General features: G+C 51.5%; 1 protein-coding gene across 2 annotated transcripts in view; it reads left to right on the forward strand.

Moving 5' to 3' along the window:
- sfxn5b (sideroflexin 5b) overlaps positions 1-23,250 on the forward strand; it is a 444,371-nt gene that overhangs the window by 28,396 nt on the left and 392,725 nt on the right. For both annotated transcript variants that reach the window (XM_072497745.1, XM_072497746.1), the window contains exon 3: positions 17,840-17,917. In XM_072497745.1, the coding sequence (XP_072353846.1) occupies positions 17,840-17,917 (78 nt within the window). The remainder of the gene's footprint in view (positions 1-17,839; positions 17,918-23,250) is intronic.

The raw sequence follows: 23,250 nt of genomic DNA on the forward strand, positions 1-23,250 counted from the left end.
CTGATATATTGCAGCAGACATGCCAAGCTTCCGCCCGACAGGCTCATTTCTGCTCCATGTTGAGCACAGCACTGACTGTGTGCAATCCTGGATCGGACAGATTGGGCAGTTCTCAATACTTTGTATTCACACCGTGGGCAAAGGAGACCACAGCGATTTGGAGAGAAGGACATGTCCGTGGGTTATGACTAGAAGCCTGCGTGGTTTCAAAAGAAGTTCAGGTTTTTCTTTTATAAAGGAAATGGTCTGGGCCTGGCTCAGATAGTATTAGGTTTGTCAAGTCCTGGTTAGCACTGGGACTAAGGTGCTGAGGACCCGGGTTCGAATCCCGGCCCTGGGTCACTGTCCGTGTGGAGTTTGCACATTCTCCCCCGTGTCTGCGTGGGTTTCACCCCCACAACCCAAAGATGTGCTGGTTAGGTGGATTGGCCACGCTAAATTGCCCCCCCCCCAATTAGAAAAGAAAAAATAATTGGCTACTCTAAATTTATTTTAAAAAGGTTTGTCAAGTCCTGCTGCCATAGGTCATGCTGTCCAGTCCTGGGTAATGTGTTCCCAGAACCCCATGGGTCACATTCATAGCCAACCACCGCACGACCCAGTTGCCATCAGATTTGACTTCTGATTCGCGAAGAATATACTTTTGAATGGAACTGCTTCTCATTGTCTGACAGGTACACTTGGGAACTTGTTGGAGGGATTATCGGTGTTTCATGGCATCCACTTAACACAGAGTTTCCTAATATTTACTCCTGAAATGTGGCATTGCTATGATTCAGCCATTGTGTGTCACAGCTTTTCCCCAGTCTCTGCTAAACTCCAGTCCTCCAGTCTATGTGCACGCTGGACATAAGTTTTCAGTGAAAATTTAGTATTGAGGCCTAGAATCTTACAGCACAGAAGAGGACCATTTAGCCTGTGCTGATTCTTTGGGAGCTAAGCAGTTCTGTTCCATGCACCAGCTTTTCCCCCGAACCTTGAAAATTCGATCCTTTCAAGAACAAGTCCGATTTCCTTTTAAACACTCGTGTGGAGCCTGCTTACACTACCATTTCAGCTACTGTGATCCTTCTCTTAACAACACGTTGTGTGAAAACGTTTCCCATTTCCCCCACTAGTTTGTTTTCCCAGTTACGTGAAATCTATGGCCTTTGGCTACTGACCACCTCCCAGAGGGACCAGGGCAAACTTGCAAAGTTTCATTATTTTAATTCCTGTTGAGTCTTCCTTTTAACCACTCTTCTCTCAGGACAATAATCCCAGATTCCTCTAATTTCTTCAAAGCCTTGACATTTGGGTCTCCAAATATTGAGGGAGCAAGAGCGAGGAGTACACCTACAGGGAACTCACACACATGTGCAAGAGTGGTGATATTGGGAGACTTCAATGACCAAACTATTGGTTGAGGCAGTGTTAAGAGTAAAGGTTAAGCAGGGGGATATTTCTGAAATGTGTTCAGGAGAGCCTCCTTGACCAGGATGCTCTCGCTCCAATTCGGAAGGATGCATAGCTGGATCTAGTGTGGTGAGAACCAGGCCAAATACAATTTGTTGAGAAGGGAAGTGATCGGGAAAATAAGCCTGGCAAAGAGAAACTACGGGCGGAATTTACCGACTGTTCATCCCGGCGGGATATTCCGGGCTCGCCGGCATCGCACGTGTTTCCTGGCGACAAGGGGTGCAGTCAATGGGATATTCCATTGACAACGGTGGGACCGGAAAATCCCGCTGGTGGGCCACCTCCAAAAAACACACAGCGGGGTGGTCGGTAAATCCCACCCAGTGAGAATACGATGGCAGTTAACCTGAAAGGGAACCCAAAAATCATCGGAGTTGATAGTAAGAGGCAGACCTGATCCTATTCGGGGAAAAGTGGCACAGGGAAGGCTAGAATATGCAATGAGTACTTTGTATTGGTGTTTACTTGGGAAGGAGATGCTGACAGAACAGCAGTCGACAAGTGGACAAGTTAACGGATAGAGTGAAAATTGAGAGGGGGGATGTATTGAAAAGGCTATGTGGCATAGTGGTAATGTCACTGGAGTGGTCCAGTTTCCCAGGCTGCTGCCCTGGGGTCATGTGTTCAAATCCCACCTCGGCAGCTGGTGGAATTAAAATTCAATGCGTAAAAGCAAAGAAATCTGGAAATTGAAAGCTCATTTCAGTAATAGTGACCATTGAAATTATAATCAATTTTCATAAAAAGCCATTTAATTCTTGAGGGAAGGAAATCTGCTGTCCTTGTGTGGTCTGGTCTACATGTGACTCCAGACCCACAGCAATGTGGTTGACTTTTAAATGCCCTCTGGAAGCCACTCCGTTCAAGGCCAATTAAGGAAGGGCAACAGATGCTGCTGTTGCAAGTGATGTCCACCTCCTATGGAATAATACATTTTTAAAAAGCTGTCTCGTCTGAATTGCCCAGGTCAATGAAGGAAGTGGGAAATGGATGGATTTGAATTAATCTTCCCTCAAAATAGGGGAGGTGCCAGAGGATTGGAGAGTAGCGAATGTGACCGCCTTATTCAAGAAAGATTGTAAGGACGTCCCAATAACTGCAGGCTGGTCAGCTCATCGTCCGTGTTTAAAAAGGCGTTTGAAAGAGAATTGGATAATTATCTGAAGTGAAGAGATTTTGCAGGGTTATGGGGGAAACGTCAGGCGAGTGGGACTAGCTGCTCTTGCAGAGAGTGGCATGGATAAGATGGGGCTGAATGGTTTTCTGTGTTGTAACCATTCTAAGATTTATGATTCAAAGGTTCTAGAAACGACCATCAGGGAAAAAAGTCATTGGCTTGAGTTAAGGAGAACCAGTGCATATTTGTGAAAAGCAGATCCCCCCCCTGACTAATCTAATTGAATTCTTTGATGAATTAACATACCATGTTGGCAAAATAAATGAAACGATTATTCTCTATATGGAGTCTTCAGAAAACATTTGACAAAAGTGCCACATAAAGGGCCGATGACCAAAATTGAGGCTCGGAGAATAATAATAATCTTTATTGTCTCAAGTAGGTTTTCATTAACACTGCAATGAAATTACTGTGAAAAGCCACTAGTCACCACATTCCGGCAGCTGCTCAGGTACACCGAGGGAGAATTCAGAATGTCCAAATGACCTAATTACCTAACAAGCACGCCTTTCGGGACTTGGAAGCTCTGGCCTCACCCCTAGTCATATTCCATTTGTTCTGACAAAGCAGTGTCAGTCTTGCACACAATCCTTCTTTTGAAAAGTGACATCTTGTTTGTACCAATTTGAATTCAAGAGACCTTGATTTATGTTATTGACACATACAATCTACCCCTCTTCTTCTCCAGGTTCTGACTTTTGCAGCTTCCACTGTCACTCTGAACCCTCTTGTAACGGGCAGCATGGTAGCACAGTGGTTAGCAGAGTTGCTTCACCGCTCCAAGGTCCCAGGTTCGATTCCCGACTTGGGTGCCTGTCTGTGCGGAGTCTGCACGTTCTCCCCGTGGCTGCGTAGGTTTCCTCCGGGTGCTCCGGTTTCCTCCCACAGTCCAAAGATGTGCAGGTTAGGTCGATTGGCCATGCTAAATTACCCTTGGTGTTCAAAAAAAATTAGCTGGGGTTACTGGGTTATGGGGTAGGGTGGAGGTGTGGGCTTAAGTAGGGTGCTCTTTCCAAGAGCCGGTGCAGACTTGATGGGCCGAATGGCCTCCTTCTGCACTGTAAATTCTATAATTCTATGTAGATTATCACAGAATTTACAGTGCAGAAGGAGGCCATTCGGCCCATCAAGTCTGCACCGGTTCTTGGAAAGAGCACCCTACCCAAGGTCAACACCTCCACCCTATCCCCATAACCCAGTAACCCCACCCAATACTAAGGGCAATTTTGGACCCTAAGGGCAATTTATCACGGCCAATTCACCTAACCTGCACATCTCTGGACCACTGGAGCATCTGGATCACTGCCAATTGCCAGGATAGTGATTGCTTGTGGACTATGTGACTGCAGCACAATCTTCCCCTGACGGATGCTACTTCCATCAAATGGAGCAGGTCTTGAGGCTGGTTTACAGAATCATTCGCCCCCACACCCCAACCCCAAAATCAAACCGTCTCAGCCAACTATTGCACCAAGGCTAGCTAACTCGGGACCTGGCAAGGCTGAGCTGTGGAACTCATCTGGTATCTATACTGTTCCCCCACCAGGCCTTGTAATTTCCCACTCAGCTTAGACTCTTTTACTTTACGGCGGTGAAACCATTCTGCCAGAAGCAGGGTCTCTTCCCGATCCAGTGGCTATTGTGACTTTTCCCACACTGTTCTGGGAATGGATGAAGCATATAAATTCCTTTTTTATGTCCGAAGCAAATGACCTCTGAACTCCCGTTCCAAAGCACGGTCATTTATAACTCGTCAACTGAATGGTGTTGGACGTGCTGGAGCCCTCTCTCTTTCCAGCCCTGCAGGAAGCTGTTTCATTCACTAACATTAATCTGCAGCTCATAAAGTCACTGCTCTATTAGACGAGGTTCTAATTAAGAGAACTAATTTCGGAGCGCTTCCTAAGGATTCACACAGAAGTGAAAAGATTCTATCTCCCACCGAGTACTGATGAGGCCAGGGACGCTGAAGAGACAGCGAGGTGAAAATTTGGTGATATTTATAATTGAGGAACCAAAAAAGGTATATTTGGACTTGTGCTTCTGAGTTTCATCCGTACATTGTCTACCAGTTCACCTTACTTGGCAATAAAGCTTAAAATTGTGCCATCACCAAGACTGTCTAACTGTCGACTTCCACCTCCAAAACCTCGCTCCTGTCTCCACCCATTTGTTGAAAGACATGTTCAAGCCTTTGCACCTTGAGACTTGACTATCCCAACGGACACCCGATTGGCCTCCACTAACACCAAGCCCCATTCACCGACCACCTCTGTGCTCGCTGACCCACACAGGCTTCTGGGTCTGATTCTGCTTTGGTTTTTAATCCTGGCGTTCAAATCTCCAAGGCCTCAGCCCTCCCCATCTCTGTGACCTCCCCCAGCCCTCCAACCCTTCAAGATTTAAATGCTTCTCCAATTCTGGACACTTCCACGTTCCTTCTTTTTCTTCACTGCACCATTTGTGGCTGTGCCTCGAGTTGCCTAGGGATAGAGTGCCGGAATTCCTTTCTTCAACCTTTCCTCGTTCAGGGCTCTTCTTAAAGCCCATCTCCTTGACCAAGCTTTTGGTCATTACCTTAATATCTCCTTATGAGGCTTGATGTGTTGGGTGTTCTGGACATACAGGTCTCCAACACTTGCAGTAGTGCAACACTATTTTATTAAAAGGTTCACTATTTAAACATACTTGAACTGTGGGTAAATACGGCACCAGCTTTAACTAAAAACCCTTGCCTAGTCCTAACCAGGTGATGCACTCAGCACATGGTGAATGTTTGTGTTGCAGGCTGTGAGCTCTGTGGTCCTAGCTAGCTGCTACTTGAATGAGCGGGAACTCTGATGTCACCTGTCTTTATAGTGCGTGTGCTCTCACTGGTGATTGGCTGCGGTGTTGTGTATGTTGATGGTCCCACTGTGTGTCCATCAGTGTGTGTCTGCACCATGATATACTGGTGTCTTTTATGATAAGGCTCAGTGTTAATTTTGTCTTGACTTGTCCCTCTGTGAAACAGCATGGAACGTGTTAAAAATTAAAGGCACTATATGAATACAAGTTGTTGTTGATACAGTCGGATGTTTCATCACACTGTAGACTCAATTTGAATGCCCACCAGCCCAGTGGGAACAGGGCTTGCATGAATCTCACCTCATCCACGACTCACTCGATGGCTGCAACAGTGTAACAGGCATGCTTTTTCTATCTAAGATCCCAACTCTCATACCTTGGAGTAGTTTGCAAACTTGTGGATTGCATCTTGGATGTTATTCGAAGAAAAGCAGGGATAATTTCCCTAGTCTGCAAGAAAGCAAGTCCACGGCCAATGAGTCAGGCCTGTTGGTGCTTCATCCTGAGCTGTTTTCATGGCAGTTTTTGTCAGTGGCGATTTACCTTCCACCTCAGGCCGGAGAAGGCAGGTGCAAGTCTGTCTCAGCCGGAATGGGAATCGAACTTGTACTGTTGGTGTTATCCTTAACCATGGGCTAGCCATCACCCCACAGAGTCCTGGGGTGAATATTTATGCCTCAACCAACCTCACTAACGCAGGTTATTTGCTCATTTCTTCTTTGCTGTTTCTAAGATCTTGCTATGCGCAAACATTTGCTGCATTACAACAGTGTGCTATCAAAAAGCAGGTCATTGACTAGAGCACACCTTGAGACATCCTGAGGTTGCAAAAGGGGCTTTGAATGCAAGTTCTTTGTTTCTTTTTATAACAGATCTCCAGTTTCACATTTAGCTACTTGCCAGTAACTGAAGTTAATGGGCCTATTGTTTCCAGGTTTTGACTTGCTGTCCCTTTTAAATGTTATACACTCCATGGGAATTTCACTGAGCTGCTAAATATGAGCCTGTCGTTGTATTTCGTAGCGCCCTTTCTTCTAGCACCCAAGGCCAGTAATCCCAATCTGTTTGAAGAACCCTAATTCTAAAAGAAAAGACCGTTTTAATATCCACTACTTCATGTTTTTAATTTTAATCATCAATTCTGCACTTCTTCAGGTTCAACACCTAATGCAAAGCAGCAATTTGAAACCTCCGCTGTATTAACTATTTTTCTGTTGTTCTGTTCCGCCTACTCACCATCTTGTTAGGGGAATGTTCCTCATCTCTCATCTTCCTTTGTGGTTTATAATTTTTGAATTCCTGCACTGCGTGTTTCAGTTTCTATCTAGCTTTCACAATTCTGATGACTGAATCGACTGGAACAAGTAAATATGTGGCCTCCTGTTATGGAACTTGGTACAAGTGCACATTGCTCACTTCTATTTATGGGTCATGATGCAGTAAAGGAGTGAAGTGGAACCTAATCTTCACATACTTCTATGCATTTCCACATTTATGTGCATTTATTTGCAGAGACGTACCCCTATATACAAGAGCAGAAATGAAGTCCTCACTAATGCCCACTACCTGATTGCAATTAAGCACTTAATTAATACATAATTCACAGCTCATGGTGTATGTTGGAGATGTAGTAGACATTTTTATTAATAACTTGGGTAATGGAATGAAAGCCACACATCTAAGTTTGCTGCTGACACAAAGATAAGTGACATTTATAAGCAGTGTGGATGGGAGCATGAAGTTTCTCTGGCCAGGATCTTCAATTCTGGGTTGGGAATCCGGTAATGGTTCATTTCTGGATCCTGACCCCTCATGGAATGTTCCAGACACATCCACCCAGAATTTTCAAGGGACAGTTATTAGCCGGGATGGTGGGATGGGTTGCCAAGTTCCCCGGTACACGGTGATCAGGCAGTTCTATCAGCCAAGGTGGGAGCTGAGGATCTGACCATGAGGAGAGAGGGAGACAAAGAAGTGAAATTCGATTCATTTTTATTCTTGAAAATGTCACCCCTGCCTGACCGTGATCCAGCAGCCAGTATCGTTTTACTCCATCTAGTCCTCTTAATGCCTCGAGACCCTGCCACCCCTCTCCCCTCCATGATTAATGGCGCCCACTCCCACCCTGAGCCCACTGGAATGTCCCAGACACGGTCAAGGCCAAGGTGAGCTGCCCATATTGCCGACTGGCAATAACAAGTTTCATTGTTACCAATAATTATCGGGTGGCCCATCTCCCCACATTGAAATTGATGTGGGGATGCCGGCGTTGGACTGGGGCGAGCACAGTACGAAGTCTTACAACACCAGGTTAAAGTCCAACAGGTTTGTTTCGATGTCCTGAGTGAATCACCTGAGGAAGGAGCAGCGGTCCGAAAGATAGTGACATCGAAACAAACCTGTTGGGCTTTAACCTGGTGTTGTAAGACTTCGTACTGTGCACATTGAAAATGATTCGGGATCGTGGTAAGGTACCAGCATGGAGACCGCTGCTGTGAAATTGTGCACTCACCTGCCTCTGATCTCAGCTGGCCAGAGAGATATTTAATAGATTAAGTGAATGAGCAAAACTGCGGCAAATGGATTTCAATGTAGGCAAATGGAGATCCTCCATTTTGGATTTAAAAAGCGATGGAACATAACAATTTCTAAATGATGAAAATCTAGAAACAGTGGACGTCCAAAGTGACTTGGAGTCAAAGTACATAATATGTCATGAACAGGTACAGAAAAAAAGCAAAAAGGCTAATGAAATGCTGCCCTTTATATCTGAGGTCGAGGATACAAGGGTGTGGAAGTTATGCTTCAATTATACAATGTCATGGTTGTGTTATGCTTCTTCATGTAGCATAAGCTGCTTCCTTGATGTATACTCTGACAAAGGAAGTTTCAGACTTGGAGATAGGTTTAACACATTTATTGAACAGTTAACAATTCTCCTACTTTAGTTCGACTCTCCTGCTGATCTTGCGATAGTAACTCAGTCTAACTGACCAGTCTGCTCTAAGCCATGTGGTGGGTGTGATGCTTCCTGATCTGCCCCTGTCCTACTCTCTAAGTGTCACCTGTGGAAAAGAGAAAGAGCATGTATGCCCTGTCCTTTTATATGAGTTGCCCCCTTGTGGTAGTGTGTTACCTCTGGGTGTGTCTTGACTGCCCATTGGTCGTGTCCTATCTTACTGACCTATTGGTTGAATGTCTGTGTGCCATGATGTCTCTGGTGCTCCCTCTAGTGTTTATTTAGTCCCAGTGTATTTGCATTAACCCCTTGAGTATTTACAGTGATGCATATCACCACAATGGTTAGACCACACCTTGAGTACCTTAAACAGTTCTGGGCACCACATGTTAGGAAGGTGACACTGGCCTCGAAGGAGTTTTCTGGAATGGTGTATGGACTTCAAGGGTTAAATTATAAAGAGAGATTACAATCCATCATTGTATTTCCTTAACCTTGTAAATTTCAGGGGTGATTTGATTGAAGTTTTGCGGTATTAAGGGGAACAGATGGAGTAAATGGAGAGAAAGTGTGCTCACTGGGTGGAGAATCTGAGACTGGGGGAGAAAGTCTAAAAATTGGAGTCCGACCTTTCCAGGGAGAAATTAGGAAACACTCCGATGCAAAGAGTGGTGGAAGTTTGGAACATTCTGAACCTGAGACTTGTAGATTTTTGTTTGCCAGAGCTATGGGGTGAAGGCGGTGTTTGGAATTGGATATATCATGAAATGAATTGAAAATGGCTTATTGTCACAAGTAGGCTTCAAATGAAGTTACTGTGAAAAGCCCCTAGTCGCCACATTCCGGCGCCTGTTCGGGGAGGCTGTTACGGGAATCAAACCGTGCTGCTGGCCTGCCTTGGTCTGCTTTCAAAGCCAGCGATTTAGCCCTGTGCTAAACAGCCCCTAAATATCGAGTTGCAGAACACACTCAAAGGGCGAAAGGACCTCTTCTGTTCCTTTGTGGGATTAATGCATGCAAGTATAACACAGAACTTTAAAATGACTTGAGTTTCTGATGGGGAATGGAATTGAACAATCTAGGGATAGGCAGTGCTTCCGATGTTACAAAGAACAAACCAAGAACAAAGAAATGTACAGCACAGGAACAGGCCCTTCGGCCCTCCAAGCCCGTGCCGACCATGCTGCCCGACTAAACTACAATCTTCTACACTTCCTGGGTCCATATCCCTCTATTCCCATCCTATTCATGTATTTGTCAAGATGCCCCTTAAATGTCACTATCGTCCCTTCTTCCACCACCTCCGGTAGCGAGTTCCAGGCACCCACTACCCTCTGCGTAAAAAACTTGCCTCGTACATCTACTCTAAACCTTGCCCCTCTCACCTTAAACCTATGCCCCCTAGTAATTGACCCCTCTACCCTGGGGAAAAGCCTCTGACTATCCACTCTGTCTATGCCCCTCATAATTTTGTATACCTCTATCAGGTCGCCCCTCAACCTCCTTCGTTCCAGTGAGAACAAACCGAGTTTATTCAATCGCTCCTCATAGCTTATGCCCTCCATACCAGGCAACATTCTGGTAAATCTCTTCTGCACCCTCTCTAAAGCCTCCACATCCTTCTGGTAGTGTGGCGACCAGAATTGAACACTATACTCCAAGTGTGGCCTAACTAAGGTTCTATACAGCTGCAACATGACTTGCCAATTCTTATACTCAATGCACCGGCCAATGAAGGCAAGCATGCCGTATGCCTTCTTGACTACCTTCTCCACCTGTGTTGCCCCTTTCAATGACCTGTGGACCTGTACTCCTAGATCTCTTTGACTTTCAATACTCTTGAGGGTTCTACCATTCACTGTATATTCCCTACCTGCATTAGACCTTCCAAAATGCATTACCTCACATTTGTTGCTTGAGTTTGTCATGTTTCCAGAGGTAGTAAGCCAGGGTGGCACAGTGGAAATGGAAGTTTGGCTGACTATTAGTTTTCATTCACTAGTGGGCAAAGTTCAGAATGACAGATTTTTCATGGGCGATGGAAGGAGGTGCAATCTGCGTGGGTTTCCTCCGGGTGCTCCGGTTTCCTCCCACAAGTCCCGAAAGACGTGCTGTTGGGTAATTTGGCCATTCTGAATTCTCCCTCTGTGTACCCGAACAGGCGCCGGAGTGTGGCGACTAGGGGATTTTCACAGTAACTTCATTGCAGTGTTAATGTGAGCCTGCTTGTGACAATAAAGATTATTACTATTATGAGCTGAATGGTCTTTATGAATTTGATGCTTTTTGGTGACTGGAGTAGATGTCTCATCTCCAATTACTTGCTTTTGATCCACATCCTTTAATGCCCTTACTGAAAAAAAAATCTATAGACCTCAGTCTTGAAAGTTTCAATTAGAGAGACTTCCATCTTTTGTGTGAAAAGTTTTTTCTAACTTTGCTCCTAAATGGCCGTGACTATAAACCTCCAAATAGTGTATATATTTCACCCTCAATGAAAAAACAAATGTCACTGTACCTCGGTACACGTGACAAGAAATCAAATCCAATCACTATCTTTTATTCATCATTAAAACAGTGCAGCAGCTTCCCGCTCAGTTTTTAGTAACTTGCAGGTTTGTGGGTTGAATCGGCTCACCTTTCCCGGAATGAAAGAAAGCCTGGAGATCAGGAGCCACTGGATGTTTATGTATTGGCGTGTTGAAAGATTACCGTTCGACACGCAAAGTCACTTCCTCTTTCTCCCAGTCCCATGTACCTTCAGTTGCTTAGACTTTGCCTATCAAAATAAGCTTCAACAAGATCGCTAACGTTTAATATCCCTTCAAGAACCATTTTTTCTAATGCTGCCATTTCCTCGAGGAAGTGACACATGGGCTCTCCGTGGGTAGATGGGATTTCTCTTGCCTTGGAATTTGTTTTTACACAGTTCTGGGAAACGGTTGTGTCCATGTTTCTCATCCCGCAGGTGGAGGTGGACCTCATTCTTGATCCACTGTAGTCAGTTTGAGTTTGTTTTCTTTATGACACAGCTGAGTGGCTTGCTGGGCCACTTTGAGGACAGCTATGAGGCAACCACCTTTGGGCTAGGACTTTAAGGATGGTGAGTGATCGGCGCTCGCCATGCCGAGTGTCAGTGCCTAGCGTGCAGCCGCCGACTCGCAAACTCCCACTGCCCTTTAACGCTCACTTGAGCATTGATCGGCAGTGGGAGGGACTTCCATCTGTCTTAATTGGAACCATAGAATTCCTACAGTGCAGAAGGAGGTCCATCAAATCAGCACCGAAGCTCTGAAAGAGCACCTTCCTAGGCCCACTCCCTGCCCTATCCTTGTAGCCCCATCTCACCTACACATCCATGGACACTAAGGGGCAATTTAGCACAGCAAATCCACTTAACCTGCACATCTTTGGACTGTGGAGGAAACCGGAGCACCCGGAGGAAACCCACAAGACAGGAAGTGCAAACAGGAGATCTCGCCTGTGAGAGCTGTCGGCCAATCCGATTACTCGACAGCTCTTTAACCTGGCTGGGCATAGCGCCGCAGTATCCAGAAGCGGTACTAGTGTTCTTTCTGCCTGGGACTAAGTCCTGGGAACATTGAAAAGGTTAGTCCCGGGGGCCCAGGGGTGGGAAGGGCGGAAACACCTGGGGGCGGGGGCGATCGTGACATCGGGATGGAGGGGTGGCGGTAGACCAGTGGGGGAAGGGAGGAGTGTGTCCTGTAGCTCCAACGTCCTGCTGATGAGGGCGCCCCAACTTTGAGGGGGTTTTCGGAGTGAGGCACCTTCCCCACCCAGAATCAGCTCCCCAGCAGGAAATACCTCGAAGTGCGGCCTCGGCGGAGAGAAACCTCCCGAGGCCAGAACAGCAAACACCATTTAAATAGTGGCATGTATCTCGCCACTGGGGCTACTGGGATACACCCGCTGAATGCAGCTGACAGCGGACTTTAAGTTAATCCGCTGATTTATGCCCTAAAGGTTATGGGGCTGGATTCGCCGCAGCCCGACACCAGATTCGTGATCGTGATCGGCGTTCGAGCGGAGAATGGATTCCGACGCCGGAATCTGGGCAGGCGTTCGTTTGATGCCGGTCCACTCTGCCCCTCCAAACTGGCCGGTCCGCCCCGCCCCCTCCAAACTGGCCGGTCCGCTCCACCCCCTCCAAACTGGCCGGTCCGCCCTGCCCCCTCCAAACTGGCCGGTCCGCTCTGCCCCCTCCTAACTGGCCGGTCCGCTCTGCCCCCTCCAAACTGGCCGGTCCGCCCCGCCCCCTCCAAACTGGCCGGTCCGCCCTGCCCCCTCCAAACTGGCCGGTCCGCCCCGCCCCCTCCAAACTGGCCGATCCGCCCCGCCCCCTCTTAACTGGCCGGTCCGCTCTGCCCCCTCCAAACTGGCCGGTCCGCCCTGCCCCCTCCTAACTGGCCGGTCCGCTCTGCCCCCTCAAAACTGGCCGGTCCGCTCTGCCCCCTCCAAACTGGCCGGTCCGCCCCGCCCCCTCCAAACTGGCCGGTCCGCTCTGCCCCCTCCAAACTGGCCGCTCCGCCCCGCCCCCTCCAAACTGGCCGGTCCGCCCCGCCCCCTCCAAACTGGCCGGTCCGCCCTGCCCCCTCCAAACTGGCCGGTCCGCTCTGCCCCCTCCAAACTGGCCGGTCCGCTCTGCCCCCTCCAAACTGGCAGGTCCGCTCTGCCACCCTCCAAACTGGCCGGTCCACTTGCCCCCTCCAGACTGGCCGGTCCGCTCTGCCCCCCCCAAACTGGCCGGTCCGCTCTGCCCCCTCCAAACTGGCCGGTCCGCTCTGCCCCCTCCAAACTGGCCGCTCCGCTCTGCCCCCTCCAAACTGGCCGGTCCGCTCTGCCCCCTCCAAACTGGCCGGTCTGCTCTGCCCCCTCCAAACTGGCCGGTCCGCCCCGCCCCCTCCAGACTGGCCGGTCCGCCCCGCCCCCTCCAAACTGGCCGGTCCGCTCTGCCCCCTCCAAACTGGCCGGTCCGCTCTGCCCCCTCCAAACTGGCCGGTCCGCCCCGCCCCCCTCCAAACTGGCCGGTCCGCTCTGCCCCCTCCAAACTGGCCGGTTCGCTCTGCCCCCTCCAAACTGGCCGGTGCGCTCTGCCCCCTCCAAACTGGCCGGTCCGCCCTGCCCCCTCCAAACTGGCCCGTCCGCCCCGCCCCCTCCAAACTGGCCGGTCCGCTCTGCCCCCTCCAAACTGGCCGGTCCGCTCTGCCCCCTCCAAACTGGCCGGTCCGCGCTGCCCCCTCCAAACTGGCCGGTCCGCCCCGCCCCCTCCAAACTGGCCGGTCCGCCCTGCCCCCTCCAAACTGGCCGGTCCGCTCTGCCCCCTCCAAACTGGCCGGTCCGCCCTGCCCCCTCCAAACTGGCCGGTCCGTCCCGCCCCCTCCAAACTGGCCGGTCTGCTCTGCCCCCTCCAAACTGGCCGGTCCGTCCCGCCCCCTCCAAACTGGCCGGTCCGCCCCGCCCCCTCCAAACTGGCCGGTCCGCCCCGCCCCCTCCAAACTGGCCGGTCCGCCCCGCCCCCTCCAAACTGGCCCGTCCGCCCCGCCCCCTCCAAACTGGCCGGTCCGCCCTGCCCCCTCCAAACTGGTCGGTCCGCCCTGCCCCCTCCAAACTGGCCGGTCCGCTCTGCCCCCTCCAGACTGGCCGGTCCGCTCTGCCCCCTCCAGACTGGCCGGTCCGCTCTGCCCCCTCCAGACTGGCCGGTCCGCTCTGCCCCCTCCAGACTGGCCGGTCCGTTCTGCCCCCTCCAGACTCGCCTGTCCGCCCTGCCCCCTCCAAACTGGCCGGTCCGCTCTGCCCCCTCCAAACTGGCGAGTCCGCTCTGCCCCCTCCAAACTGGCCGGTCCGTCCTGCCCCCTCCAAACTGGCCGGTGCGCCCCGCCCCCTCCAAACTGGCCGGTCCGCTCTGCCCCCTCTAAACTGGCCGGTCCGCTCTGCCCCCTCCAAACTGGCCGGTCCGCTCTGCCCCCTCCAAACTGGCCGGTCCGTCCCGCCCCCTCCAAACTGGCCGGTCCGTCCCGCCCCCTCCAAACTGGCCGGTCCGTCCCGCCCCCTCCAAACTGGCCGGTCCGCTCTGCCCCCTCCAAACTGGCCGGTCCGCTCTGCCCCCTCCAAACTGGCCGGTCCGCTCTGCCCCCTCCAAACTGGCCGGTCCGCTCTGCCCCCTCCAAACTGGCCGGTCCGCTCTGCCCCCTCCAAACTGGCCGGTCCGCTCTGCCCCCTCCAAACTGGCCTGTCCGCTCTGCCCCCTCCAAACTGGCCTGTCCGCTCTGCCCCCTCCAAACTGGCCGGTCCGCTCTGCCCCCTCCAAACTGGCCGGTCTGCTCTGCCCCCTCCAAACTGGCCGGTCCGCTCTGCCCCCTCCAAACTGGCCGGTCCGCTCTGCCCCCTCCAAACTGGCCGGTCCGCTCTGCCCCCTCCAAACTGGCCGGTCCGCTCTGCCCCCTCCAAACTGGCCGGTCCGCTCTGCCCCCTCCAGACTGGCCGGTCCGCTCTGCCCCCTCCAGACTGGCCGGTCCGCTCTGCCCCCTCCAAACTGGCCGGTCCGCTCTGCCCCCTCCAAACTGGCCGGTCCGCTCTGCCGGCTCCAAACTGGCCGGTCCGCTCTGCCGGCTCCAAACTGGCCGGTCCGCTCTGCCCCCTCCAGACTGGCCGGTCCGCTCTGCCCCCTCCAGACTGGCCGGTCCGCTCTGCCCCCTCCAGACTGGCCGGTCCGCTCTGCCCCCTCCAGACTCGCCTGTCCGCCCTGCCCCCTCCAAACTGGCCGGTCCGCTCTACCCCCTCCAAACTGGCGGGTCCGCTCTGCCCCCTCCAAACTGGCCGGTCCGTCCTGCCCCCTTCAAACTGGCCGGTCCGCTTTGCACCCCCCAAACTGGCCGGTCCGCTCTGCCCCCTCCAGACTGGCCGGTCCGCCCTGCCCCCTCCAAACTGGCCGGTCCGCTCTGCCGGCTCCAAACTGGCCGGTCCGCTCTGCCCCCTCCAAACTGGCCGGTCCGCCCCGCCCCCTCCAAACTGGCCGGTCCGCCCCGCCCCCTCCAAACTGGCCGGTCCGCTCTGCCCCCTCCAAACTGGCCGGTCCGCCCCGCCCCCTCCAAACTGGCCGGTCCGCTCTGCCCCCTCCAAACTGGCCGGTCCGCTCTGCCCCCTCCAAACTGGCGGGTCCGCTCTGCCCCCTCCAAACTGGCCGGTCCGTCCTGCCCCCTTCAAACTGGCCGGTCCGCTTTGCACCCCCCAAACTGGCCGGTCCGCTCTGCCCCCTCCAGACTGGCCGGTCCGCCCTGCCCCCTCCAAACTGGCCGGTCCGCACTGCCGGCTCCAAACTGGCCGGTCCGCTCTGCCCCCTCCAGACTGGCCGGTCCGCTCTGCCCCCTCCAAACTGGCCGGTCCGCTCTGCCAGCTCCAAACTGGCCGGTCCGCTCTGCCAGCTCCAAACTGGCCGGTCCGCTCTGCCCCCTCCAGACTGGCCGGTCCGCTCTGCCCCCTCCAGACTGGCCGGTCCGCTCTGCCCCCTCCAGACTGGCCGGTCCGCTCTGCCCCCTCCAGACTGGCCGGTCCGCTCTGCCCCCTCCAGACTGGCCGGTCCGCTCTGCCCCCTCCAGACTCGCCTGTCCGCCCTGCCCCCTCCAAACTGGCCGGTCCGCTCTGCCCCCTCCAAACTGGCGGGTCCGCTCTGCCCCCTCCAAACTGGCCGGTCCGTCCTGCCCCCTTCAAACTGGCCGGTCCGCTCTGCCCCCTCCAGACTGGCCGGTCCGCCCTGCCCCCTCCAGACTGGCCGGTCCGCACTGCCCCCTCCAAACTGGCCCGTCCGCTCTGCCCCCTCCACACTGGCCGGTCCGCTCTGCCCCCTCCAAACTGGCAGGTGCGCTCTGCCCCCTCCAAACTGGCCGGTCCGCTCTGCCCCCTCCAAACTGGCCGGTCCGCTCTGCCCCCTCCAAACTGGCCGGTCCGCTCTGCCCCCTCCAAACTGGCCGGTCCGCTCTGCCCCCTCAAAACTGGCCGGTCCGCTCTGCCCCCTCCAGACTGGCCGGTCCGCTCTGCCCCCTCCAAACTGGCCGGTCCGCCCTGCCCCCTCCAAACTGGCCGGTCCGCCCTGCCCCCTCCAAACTGGCCGGTCCGCTCTGCGCCCTCCAAACTGGCCGCTCCGCTCTGCCCCCTCCAAACTGGCCGGTCCGCCCTGCCCCCTCCAAACTGGCCGGTCCGCTCTGCCCCCTCCAAACTGGCAGGTCCGCCCCGCCCCCTCCAAACTGGCCGGTCCGCTCCGCCCCCTCCAAACTGGCCGGTCCGCTCTGCCCCCTCCAAACTGGCCGGTCCGCCCTGCCCCCTCCAAACTGGCCGGTCCGCTCTGCCCCCTCCAAACTGGCCGGTCCGCTCTGCCCCCTCAAAACTGGCCGGTCCGCTCTGCCCCCTCCAGACTGGCCGGTCCGCTCTGCCCCCTCCAGACTGGCCGGTCCGCGGTTGGCGGGTCAGGGTTCTAGCATGGCCGGCACCATGTTTTACGACAAGACCGGTGCAGATTATCAGCCCTGTGCCTGCGCGGCCCAGGACCTGGCGATTCTCTGCCCGTTGTGAGGGGTTGGTGCCGATTGTCCTGTTGTGAAACTCCCGCGGATTCTCTCTTCTCGCGAACACTTAGCCTCTGGAATGGAGAATCCAGCCCATGATGTTGTGCTGATGGGGGCCATGGTAGCACGGTGGTTGGCACAGTTGCTTCACAGCGCCAGGGTCCCAGGTTCAATTCCCAGTTTGCATGTTCTCCCCGTGTCTGCTTGGGTTCCCTCCAGGTGCTCTGGTTTCCTCCCACAAGTCCTGAATGACGTGCTGTTAGGTGAATTGGACATTCTGAATTCTCCCTCAGTGTCCCTGAACAGGTGCCGGAATGTGGCGACTCGGGGCTTTTCGCAGTAACTTCATTGCAGTGTTAATGTAAGCCTGCTTGTGACAATAAAGATTATTATTGTTAATGTTGGGAGTGCTCAATGTGTGGCCCTCAAAATGGGGTTGGAATGGAAACGTGCCATGCCTGTGTTACAGGGGGTGGTGGAATAAATGGCACTTCTAGAACAGGACTATGGCATATTACCGCAAGTAGGAGATTCCTTATTTCTACCTCATTCACCCTACTCCCTCCTCCCCCACCACACCCCTGAACCTTCCCACCGTCAGGGGTTACATGGGCCTTATGGCATGGAAGGCTCAGGTGGCAGGGATAGTGTTTGTTAGCAGGGATTGTTTCCACAAAGTGTTACTAGCTGTGATTACAACTACCAACCGCGTCAGCGACGGCAGCTGGCATCCCTCCACAGAATGAGTTTTCTTTTTTTTAAAAAAAGAATGATTTGATTCATTATTTTAAACTACTTTTCCTTGTGTTTTGTTTTCAGAGTCATCTTAAAGCAGCTGTGCAGCTTCTAGAAGATTATAAACATGGTGCGTCATCCTCAGGGGTTTCTGACCAGCAGGTAACTGTCTAAATAGCTGACCCTTCTCTCTCTCTGTCGCTGCTCTCTATTTGGTGCTATGATGGCCCATTCTGAATGCTCTTCCTCCTCTTTTTAATGTGGATTACCATAGATCTCACCGCAACCCACAGCTCCTCAAAATTGCGGACTCCTATCCATTTTTGTTTTCAATTGTTCTCTGTGTGTTCCTGATGTTGGTAGAGCCACGTTTTACTGGCTGTCCCTGACTGCACATGGACAACAGCAACAACCTGCATTTATATAGCTTCTTTTAATGTACCGAAACTACCTAAGGGGCTTCGTGGGAGCAATACTAAGCAAAATATGACACTGGGGCCGCGCAAGGAAATATTAGGTCAGATGACCATAACATTGTCCAAGAGGTTGGTATTGAGAAGTGCATTAAAGAAGGAAAAGTGAGGTCGAAAAATTGAGGTTTAGGGAGGGAATTCGAGAGCTTGGCACGGACTCCATTTGAAAGCACTGCTGCCAGTGGTGGAATGATTAAAATCGAGGATGCTCAAGAGGCCAGAATTAGATGAGCGCAGACCATTATGGGACAGGGATCGGGAGGAGCGAGACCATGGAAGGTGAGAATTTTAAAATCAGGGTATTTCTTGACCAGTGTAGCGAACGCAGGGGTGATAGGTGAGCAGGACTTGGTGTGAGTTAAGACACTGGCAGCTGTTTAGGATGACCTCAGTTGTGGGAGACCAGCCAGGAATGCGTTGGCATGGTCAAGTCTAGAAGTAACAACGGCATGAATGAAACTTCAGCAGCAGATGTGCTGATACAGGGGCAACGTCAGACGATGTTACAGTCCATGTGACGTCACGAATACGTGACCGAAAATTAATCTTGTGATCAAATGTGACACCAAGGTTGTGACCAGTCTGGGTTAGTCTCACTATTTCCAAGAAGAGGGATGGCGTCGGTGGCTAGGAAATGGAGTTTGGTTAGGAAAACCCATCTTCAATCTTGGGCCTGCTGAGCTCAGTTGGCTGGGACAGCTGGTTCGTGATGCAGAGTGAGGACAACCGCGCGGGTTCAATTCCCGTACCGGCTGACGTTATTGACGAAGGCCCAGCTTCTCAATCTTGCCCCTCGCCTGAGGTGTGGCGACCCTCAGGTTAAATCACCGCCAGTCAGTTCTCCCCCTCAAAGGGGAAAGCAGCCTGGGACTATTGGTGAGTTTACTTTACTTTTTATTTCATTGGAGGATGTATTTGCTCATCATTGGAAGTCGGATAAGCAATTTGATCATTTAGCAACACTGGAGGAGGTAGAGTTGGGTGTCATTAATGTCCTGATATGCTGACATGCAGATAATGATATGCAGACAGGCAGCTAATGGACACGGAGAACAGGACATGACCAATGAGCAGGCAGGACACTCAGGGATGGTATCTCACTATAAAAGGCACGAGGCACTCACACTCTGCCTCTTTCCACTGGTGAACATCTACAGAGTGAGTCAGGGTGTATGTACAGTATCACACCTCCAGCACATGGCTAAGAGCTAGTCTGGTTCCGTCAGACAGAGTCACCACACTTAGGTTAGCAGGGAGTCGAACTCATAGAGAACTGTGCTAACTGTGCTGCTGGTTCAATAAATCAGATTGAACTAACTTCAAGGTCTGGAGTATCTTTTGGTTAAAGCTGCATCCAGTTGCAGCCTGTGTTATCCCAATGTACATAACATATCAATTAACATGCATGTGGAACTAATGCTGTGTTTTTGGATGATCAGGGGCAGGTTGTAGATAAGAATTAGGTGGTGGTTAAGGATCGATCTATGGAGAGGCACCAGGCGTAATGGTGCGTGAACAGGAAAAGAGTGATACTGTGCGGATGGTTTGATAGATGAGCATGGAACTAGCTGAGAGCAATCCTGCTCTCCTGGACAACAGTGGATTTGGAAGAGGATGGTTTGGTCAACCCTGTCAAAGGCAGCGACCAGGACAAGAAACGCAAGGAGGGAAAGTTTGCTTTTGTCCCAGTCACATGAGAAGTAATTTGTGACTTTAATAGAAGCTGTTTCTGTACTGTGGCAGGGCAGGAACCTGGTTAGAGGGATTCAAACATTGAATTGTGAACTGCTGTCACCACCGTGATAATGGTGTTGGGAAGGAAATTTGACCCAGTGGCGATGAAATGATTTTCCTCCTTCATCCTCTGACCATCTTTAGGCTTCAAACATCCACTCCCTGGCACTTCAGCTAAACATCCTGTTGTATTATTTTCAAACACGGTGATTTCCTGTACTAATGGGTGTTGAAAATGTAACTATATTGTTCCAAACCATAATAGCTAAGGACAGGGAAAATGATTTAGCACATAATGATTATATGCCAAAAAAATCTTTTAATACTCTGGGATGTGCTATTAGCTTTGTTTTCTGTGAATATTTCCAGTTGTACCATTATTCAAGAAGGGTGGTGGGGATAAATCAAGTAATTTCAGGCCAGTGAGTCTCGCTTCACTAATCGGAAAACTGATGGAAAAGATTCTGAGGGACAAAGATTAATCAAGGATAGTCCATGGGGCCTTGTCAGCGGGAGATCATGCCCTACAAAAACTTACATCGCCTCCAGTTTGGTCTATTGGTATTGGTCACTTGGAGAGACCAAACGCAGACTGGGTGATCGCTTTGCTGAGCATCTTCGGCCTGTGCGCATTCAGGACCCCGACCTTCCCGTTGCCTGCCATTTTAACACAAGACCCTGCTCCCACGCCCACATGTCTGTTCTTGGCCTGCTGCAATGTTCCAGTGAAGCACAACGCAAACTGGAGCAACAACATCTCATCTTCCGGTTAGACACGCTACAGCCTTCCGGTCTCAACATCGAATTTAACAACTTCAGATGATTAGCTCTATCCCACCTCAACCCATTTGTGTTCATCCCATTTCATTTTAACTGTCTCTTACCATTTCTTTCTTGTCTTTCATAATATAAATTAGCTTCCCCGCCCCCCCCCACCACCATCTTATCCACCTTTCCTTACCCTTTCTCCCTTTTGCTGCCCCCTTCCCCTCCCCCCACATCTACACCTGTCAGAGTTTACATTCTGATAGTTTCTCTGCTGCTTGGCCGGTCACATCTTTTGCCCTCTCTGGGGACTGCCATTAGCACTCTTTCCCCTTGGTTTCTGTGGCCATTAGCACCCGGTTTCCCTGGGTTTCTGTGACTTTGACTCATCTTTCATTCTCACTCCACAGTATAAATATTTCCCACTTTCTCTGTCTGTTAGCTTTGACAAAGAATCATCGGACTTGAAAAGTTAGCTCTTTTCTCTCCCTACAGATGCTGCCAGACCTGCTGAGATTTTCCAGCATTTTCTCTTTTGATCGTGCCTTACAAATTTAAAAAAAAAAACACTACCCACCTATTTATCCCTCCTACCCTACTCTAATCTACCCCGCCACTCGAATGCCTAGGTACCTAAAGCTTCCCCCTACTAATCTAAACGGCAGCTCCCCCAATCGCCTCTCCTGTCTCCTCGCCTGGACCGCAAACATCTCACTTTTCCCCATATTTAGCTTATGCCCCGAAAACCGGCCAATTTCCCCGAGAATCCTCATGATTTCTTCTATCCACTCTATTGGGCCCGATACATACAGAAGCAGGCCGTCTGCATAGAGCGAGACTCTGTGCTCCACCCCCTCCCGGACCAGCCCCTTGAGGCTCTTGGAGCAATTGCCAATGGTTCTATAGCTAGCGCGAACAACAGTGGGGAGAGGGGGCATCCCTGTCTCGTCACCCGGTGCAGTCTAAAATTGTCCGATGTTGTCCTATTCGTTCGTATACTTGTCACAGGAGCCTGATACAGCAACCTGACCCAGTCAATAAAGCCCCACCCAAATCCGAACCGTCCCAGTACCTCCCACAGATAATCCCATTCTACCCGATCAAAAGCTTTTTTTGCGTCCATTGCGATCACTACCTCCACCTCCCTCCCTTCCAGGGGCATCGTGATCATGTTTAACAACCTTATATTGGCCACCAACTGCCTGCCCTTAACAAACCCTGTCTGGTCCTCCCCAATAACGTCAGGAACACAATCCTCAATCCTGGAGGACAATGTTTGGCCAGCAGTTTGACATCCACATTCAACACGGATATCGGCCTGTTGGACCCACACAGCTCCGGGTTCTTGTCCCGCTTCAGAATCTGAAATCATTGCCTGTGACACTGTCGGGGGCAGCACCCCTCTTTCCCTTGCCTCATTGAACGTCCTCAACAACACCGGCCCCAATATCCCCAAGAATGTTTATAAAACTCCACTGGGTACCCGTCCGGCCCCGGGGCTTTACCCGACTGCATGGCCTTCAGACCCTCCACTATCTCTTCAAACCCGATCGGGGGCCCCAGCCCTTCTACCAGCTCCCTGTCCACCTTTGGGAAATTCAGCCCCCCCTAGAAGTGCCTCATCCCCTCCGGCCCCGTAGGGGGTTCCGACCTATACAGCCTACTGTAGAAATCCCTAAACGCCTTATTCACCCCTGCTGAATCTCCAACCAGGTTCCCATCTCCGTCATTTACTTTCCCTATCTCCCTGGCTGCCTCCCTCTTTCTAAGCTACCATGCCTTACAAATTTGATTGAATTTTTCGAGGAGGTGACTGGTTTGAAGATCAGGGTAGTGTGGTCCACATGGACTTTGGTAAGAATTAATTTGGCCTTCCCTAATTACTTGCTGTACCTGCAACTTTTTGTGATTCATGTAGAAAGACGCCCAGATCCCTCTGACCCACAGCAGCCTGCAGGCTTTCTCCATTTAAATAACACTCTACTCCTGCCAAAGTGGACAACCTCACATTCTCCCACATTACACACCCAACTGCTCACTTAACCTAACAATTTTTTGTATCCTTGCTTTGCTCCCCATCTTTATATCATCAGAACAAATTAGGCTGCAATACAATTTACAAGTTGAAATGAAATGAAAATCGCTTATTGTCACAAGTCGGCTTCGATGAAGTTACTGTAAAAAGCCCCTAGTTGCCACAATCCGGCGCCTGGTACGGGAATTGAACCGTGCTGCTGGCCTGCCTTGGTCTGCTTTAAAAGCCAGCGATTTAGCCCAGTGAGCTAAACCAGTTGAGGCCCGAGTCGTGATCCCTGTGACACTTCACTAGTTTCAGTTTTCACCCTGAAATGGACTTGTTTATCCCGACTCTCTGTTTCATGTTAGTCTTCCAATCCTCTATCTATGTTAATATGTCGCTCTGAATGCCAGGGTTCTTATCTTGTGCAGCAACCCTTTATGCGGCACCTTATCAAATACCTTATGGAAATTCAAACACATCTACAATCCACCGTCCTTGTTACA

Source organism: Scyliorhinus torazame, chromosome 3, assembly GCF_047496885.1.
Source record: "Scyliorhinus torazame isolate Kashiwa2021f chromosome 3, sScyTor2.1, whole genome shotgun sequence".
In the NCBI taxonomy this organism is placed as follows: domain Eukaryota; kingdom Metazoa; phylum Chordata; class Chondrichthyes; order Carcharhiniformes; family Scyliorhinidae; genus Scyliorhinus; species Scyliorhinus torazame.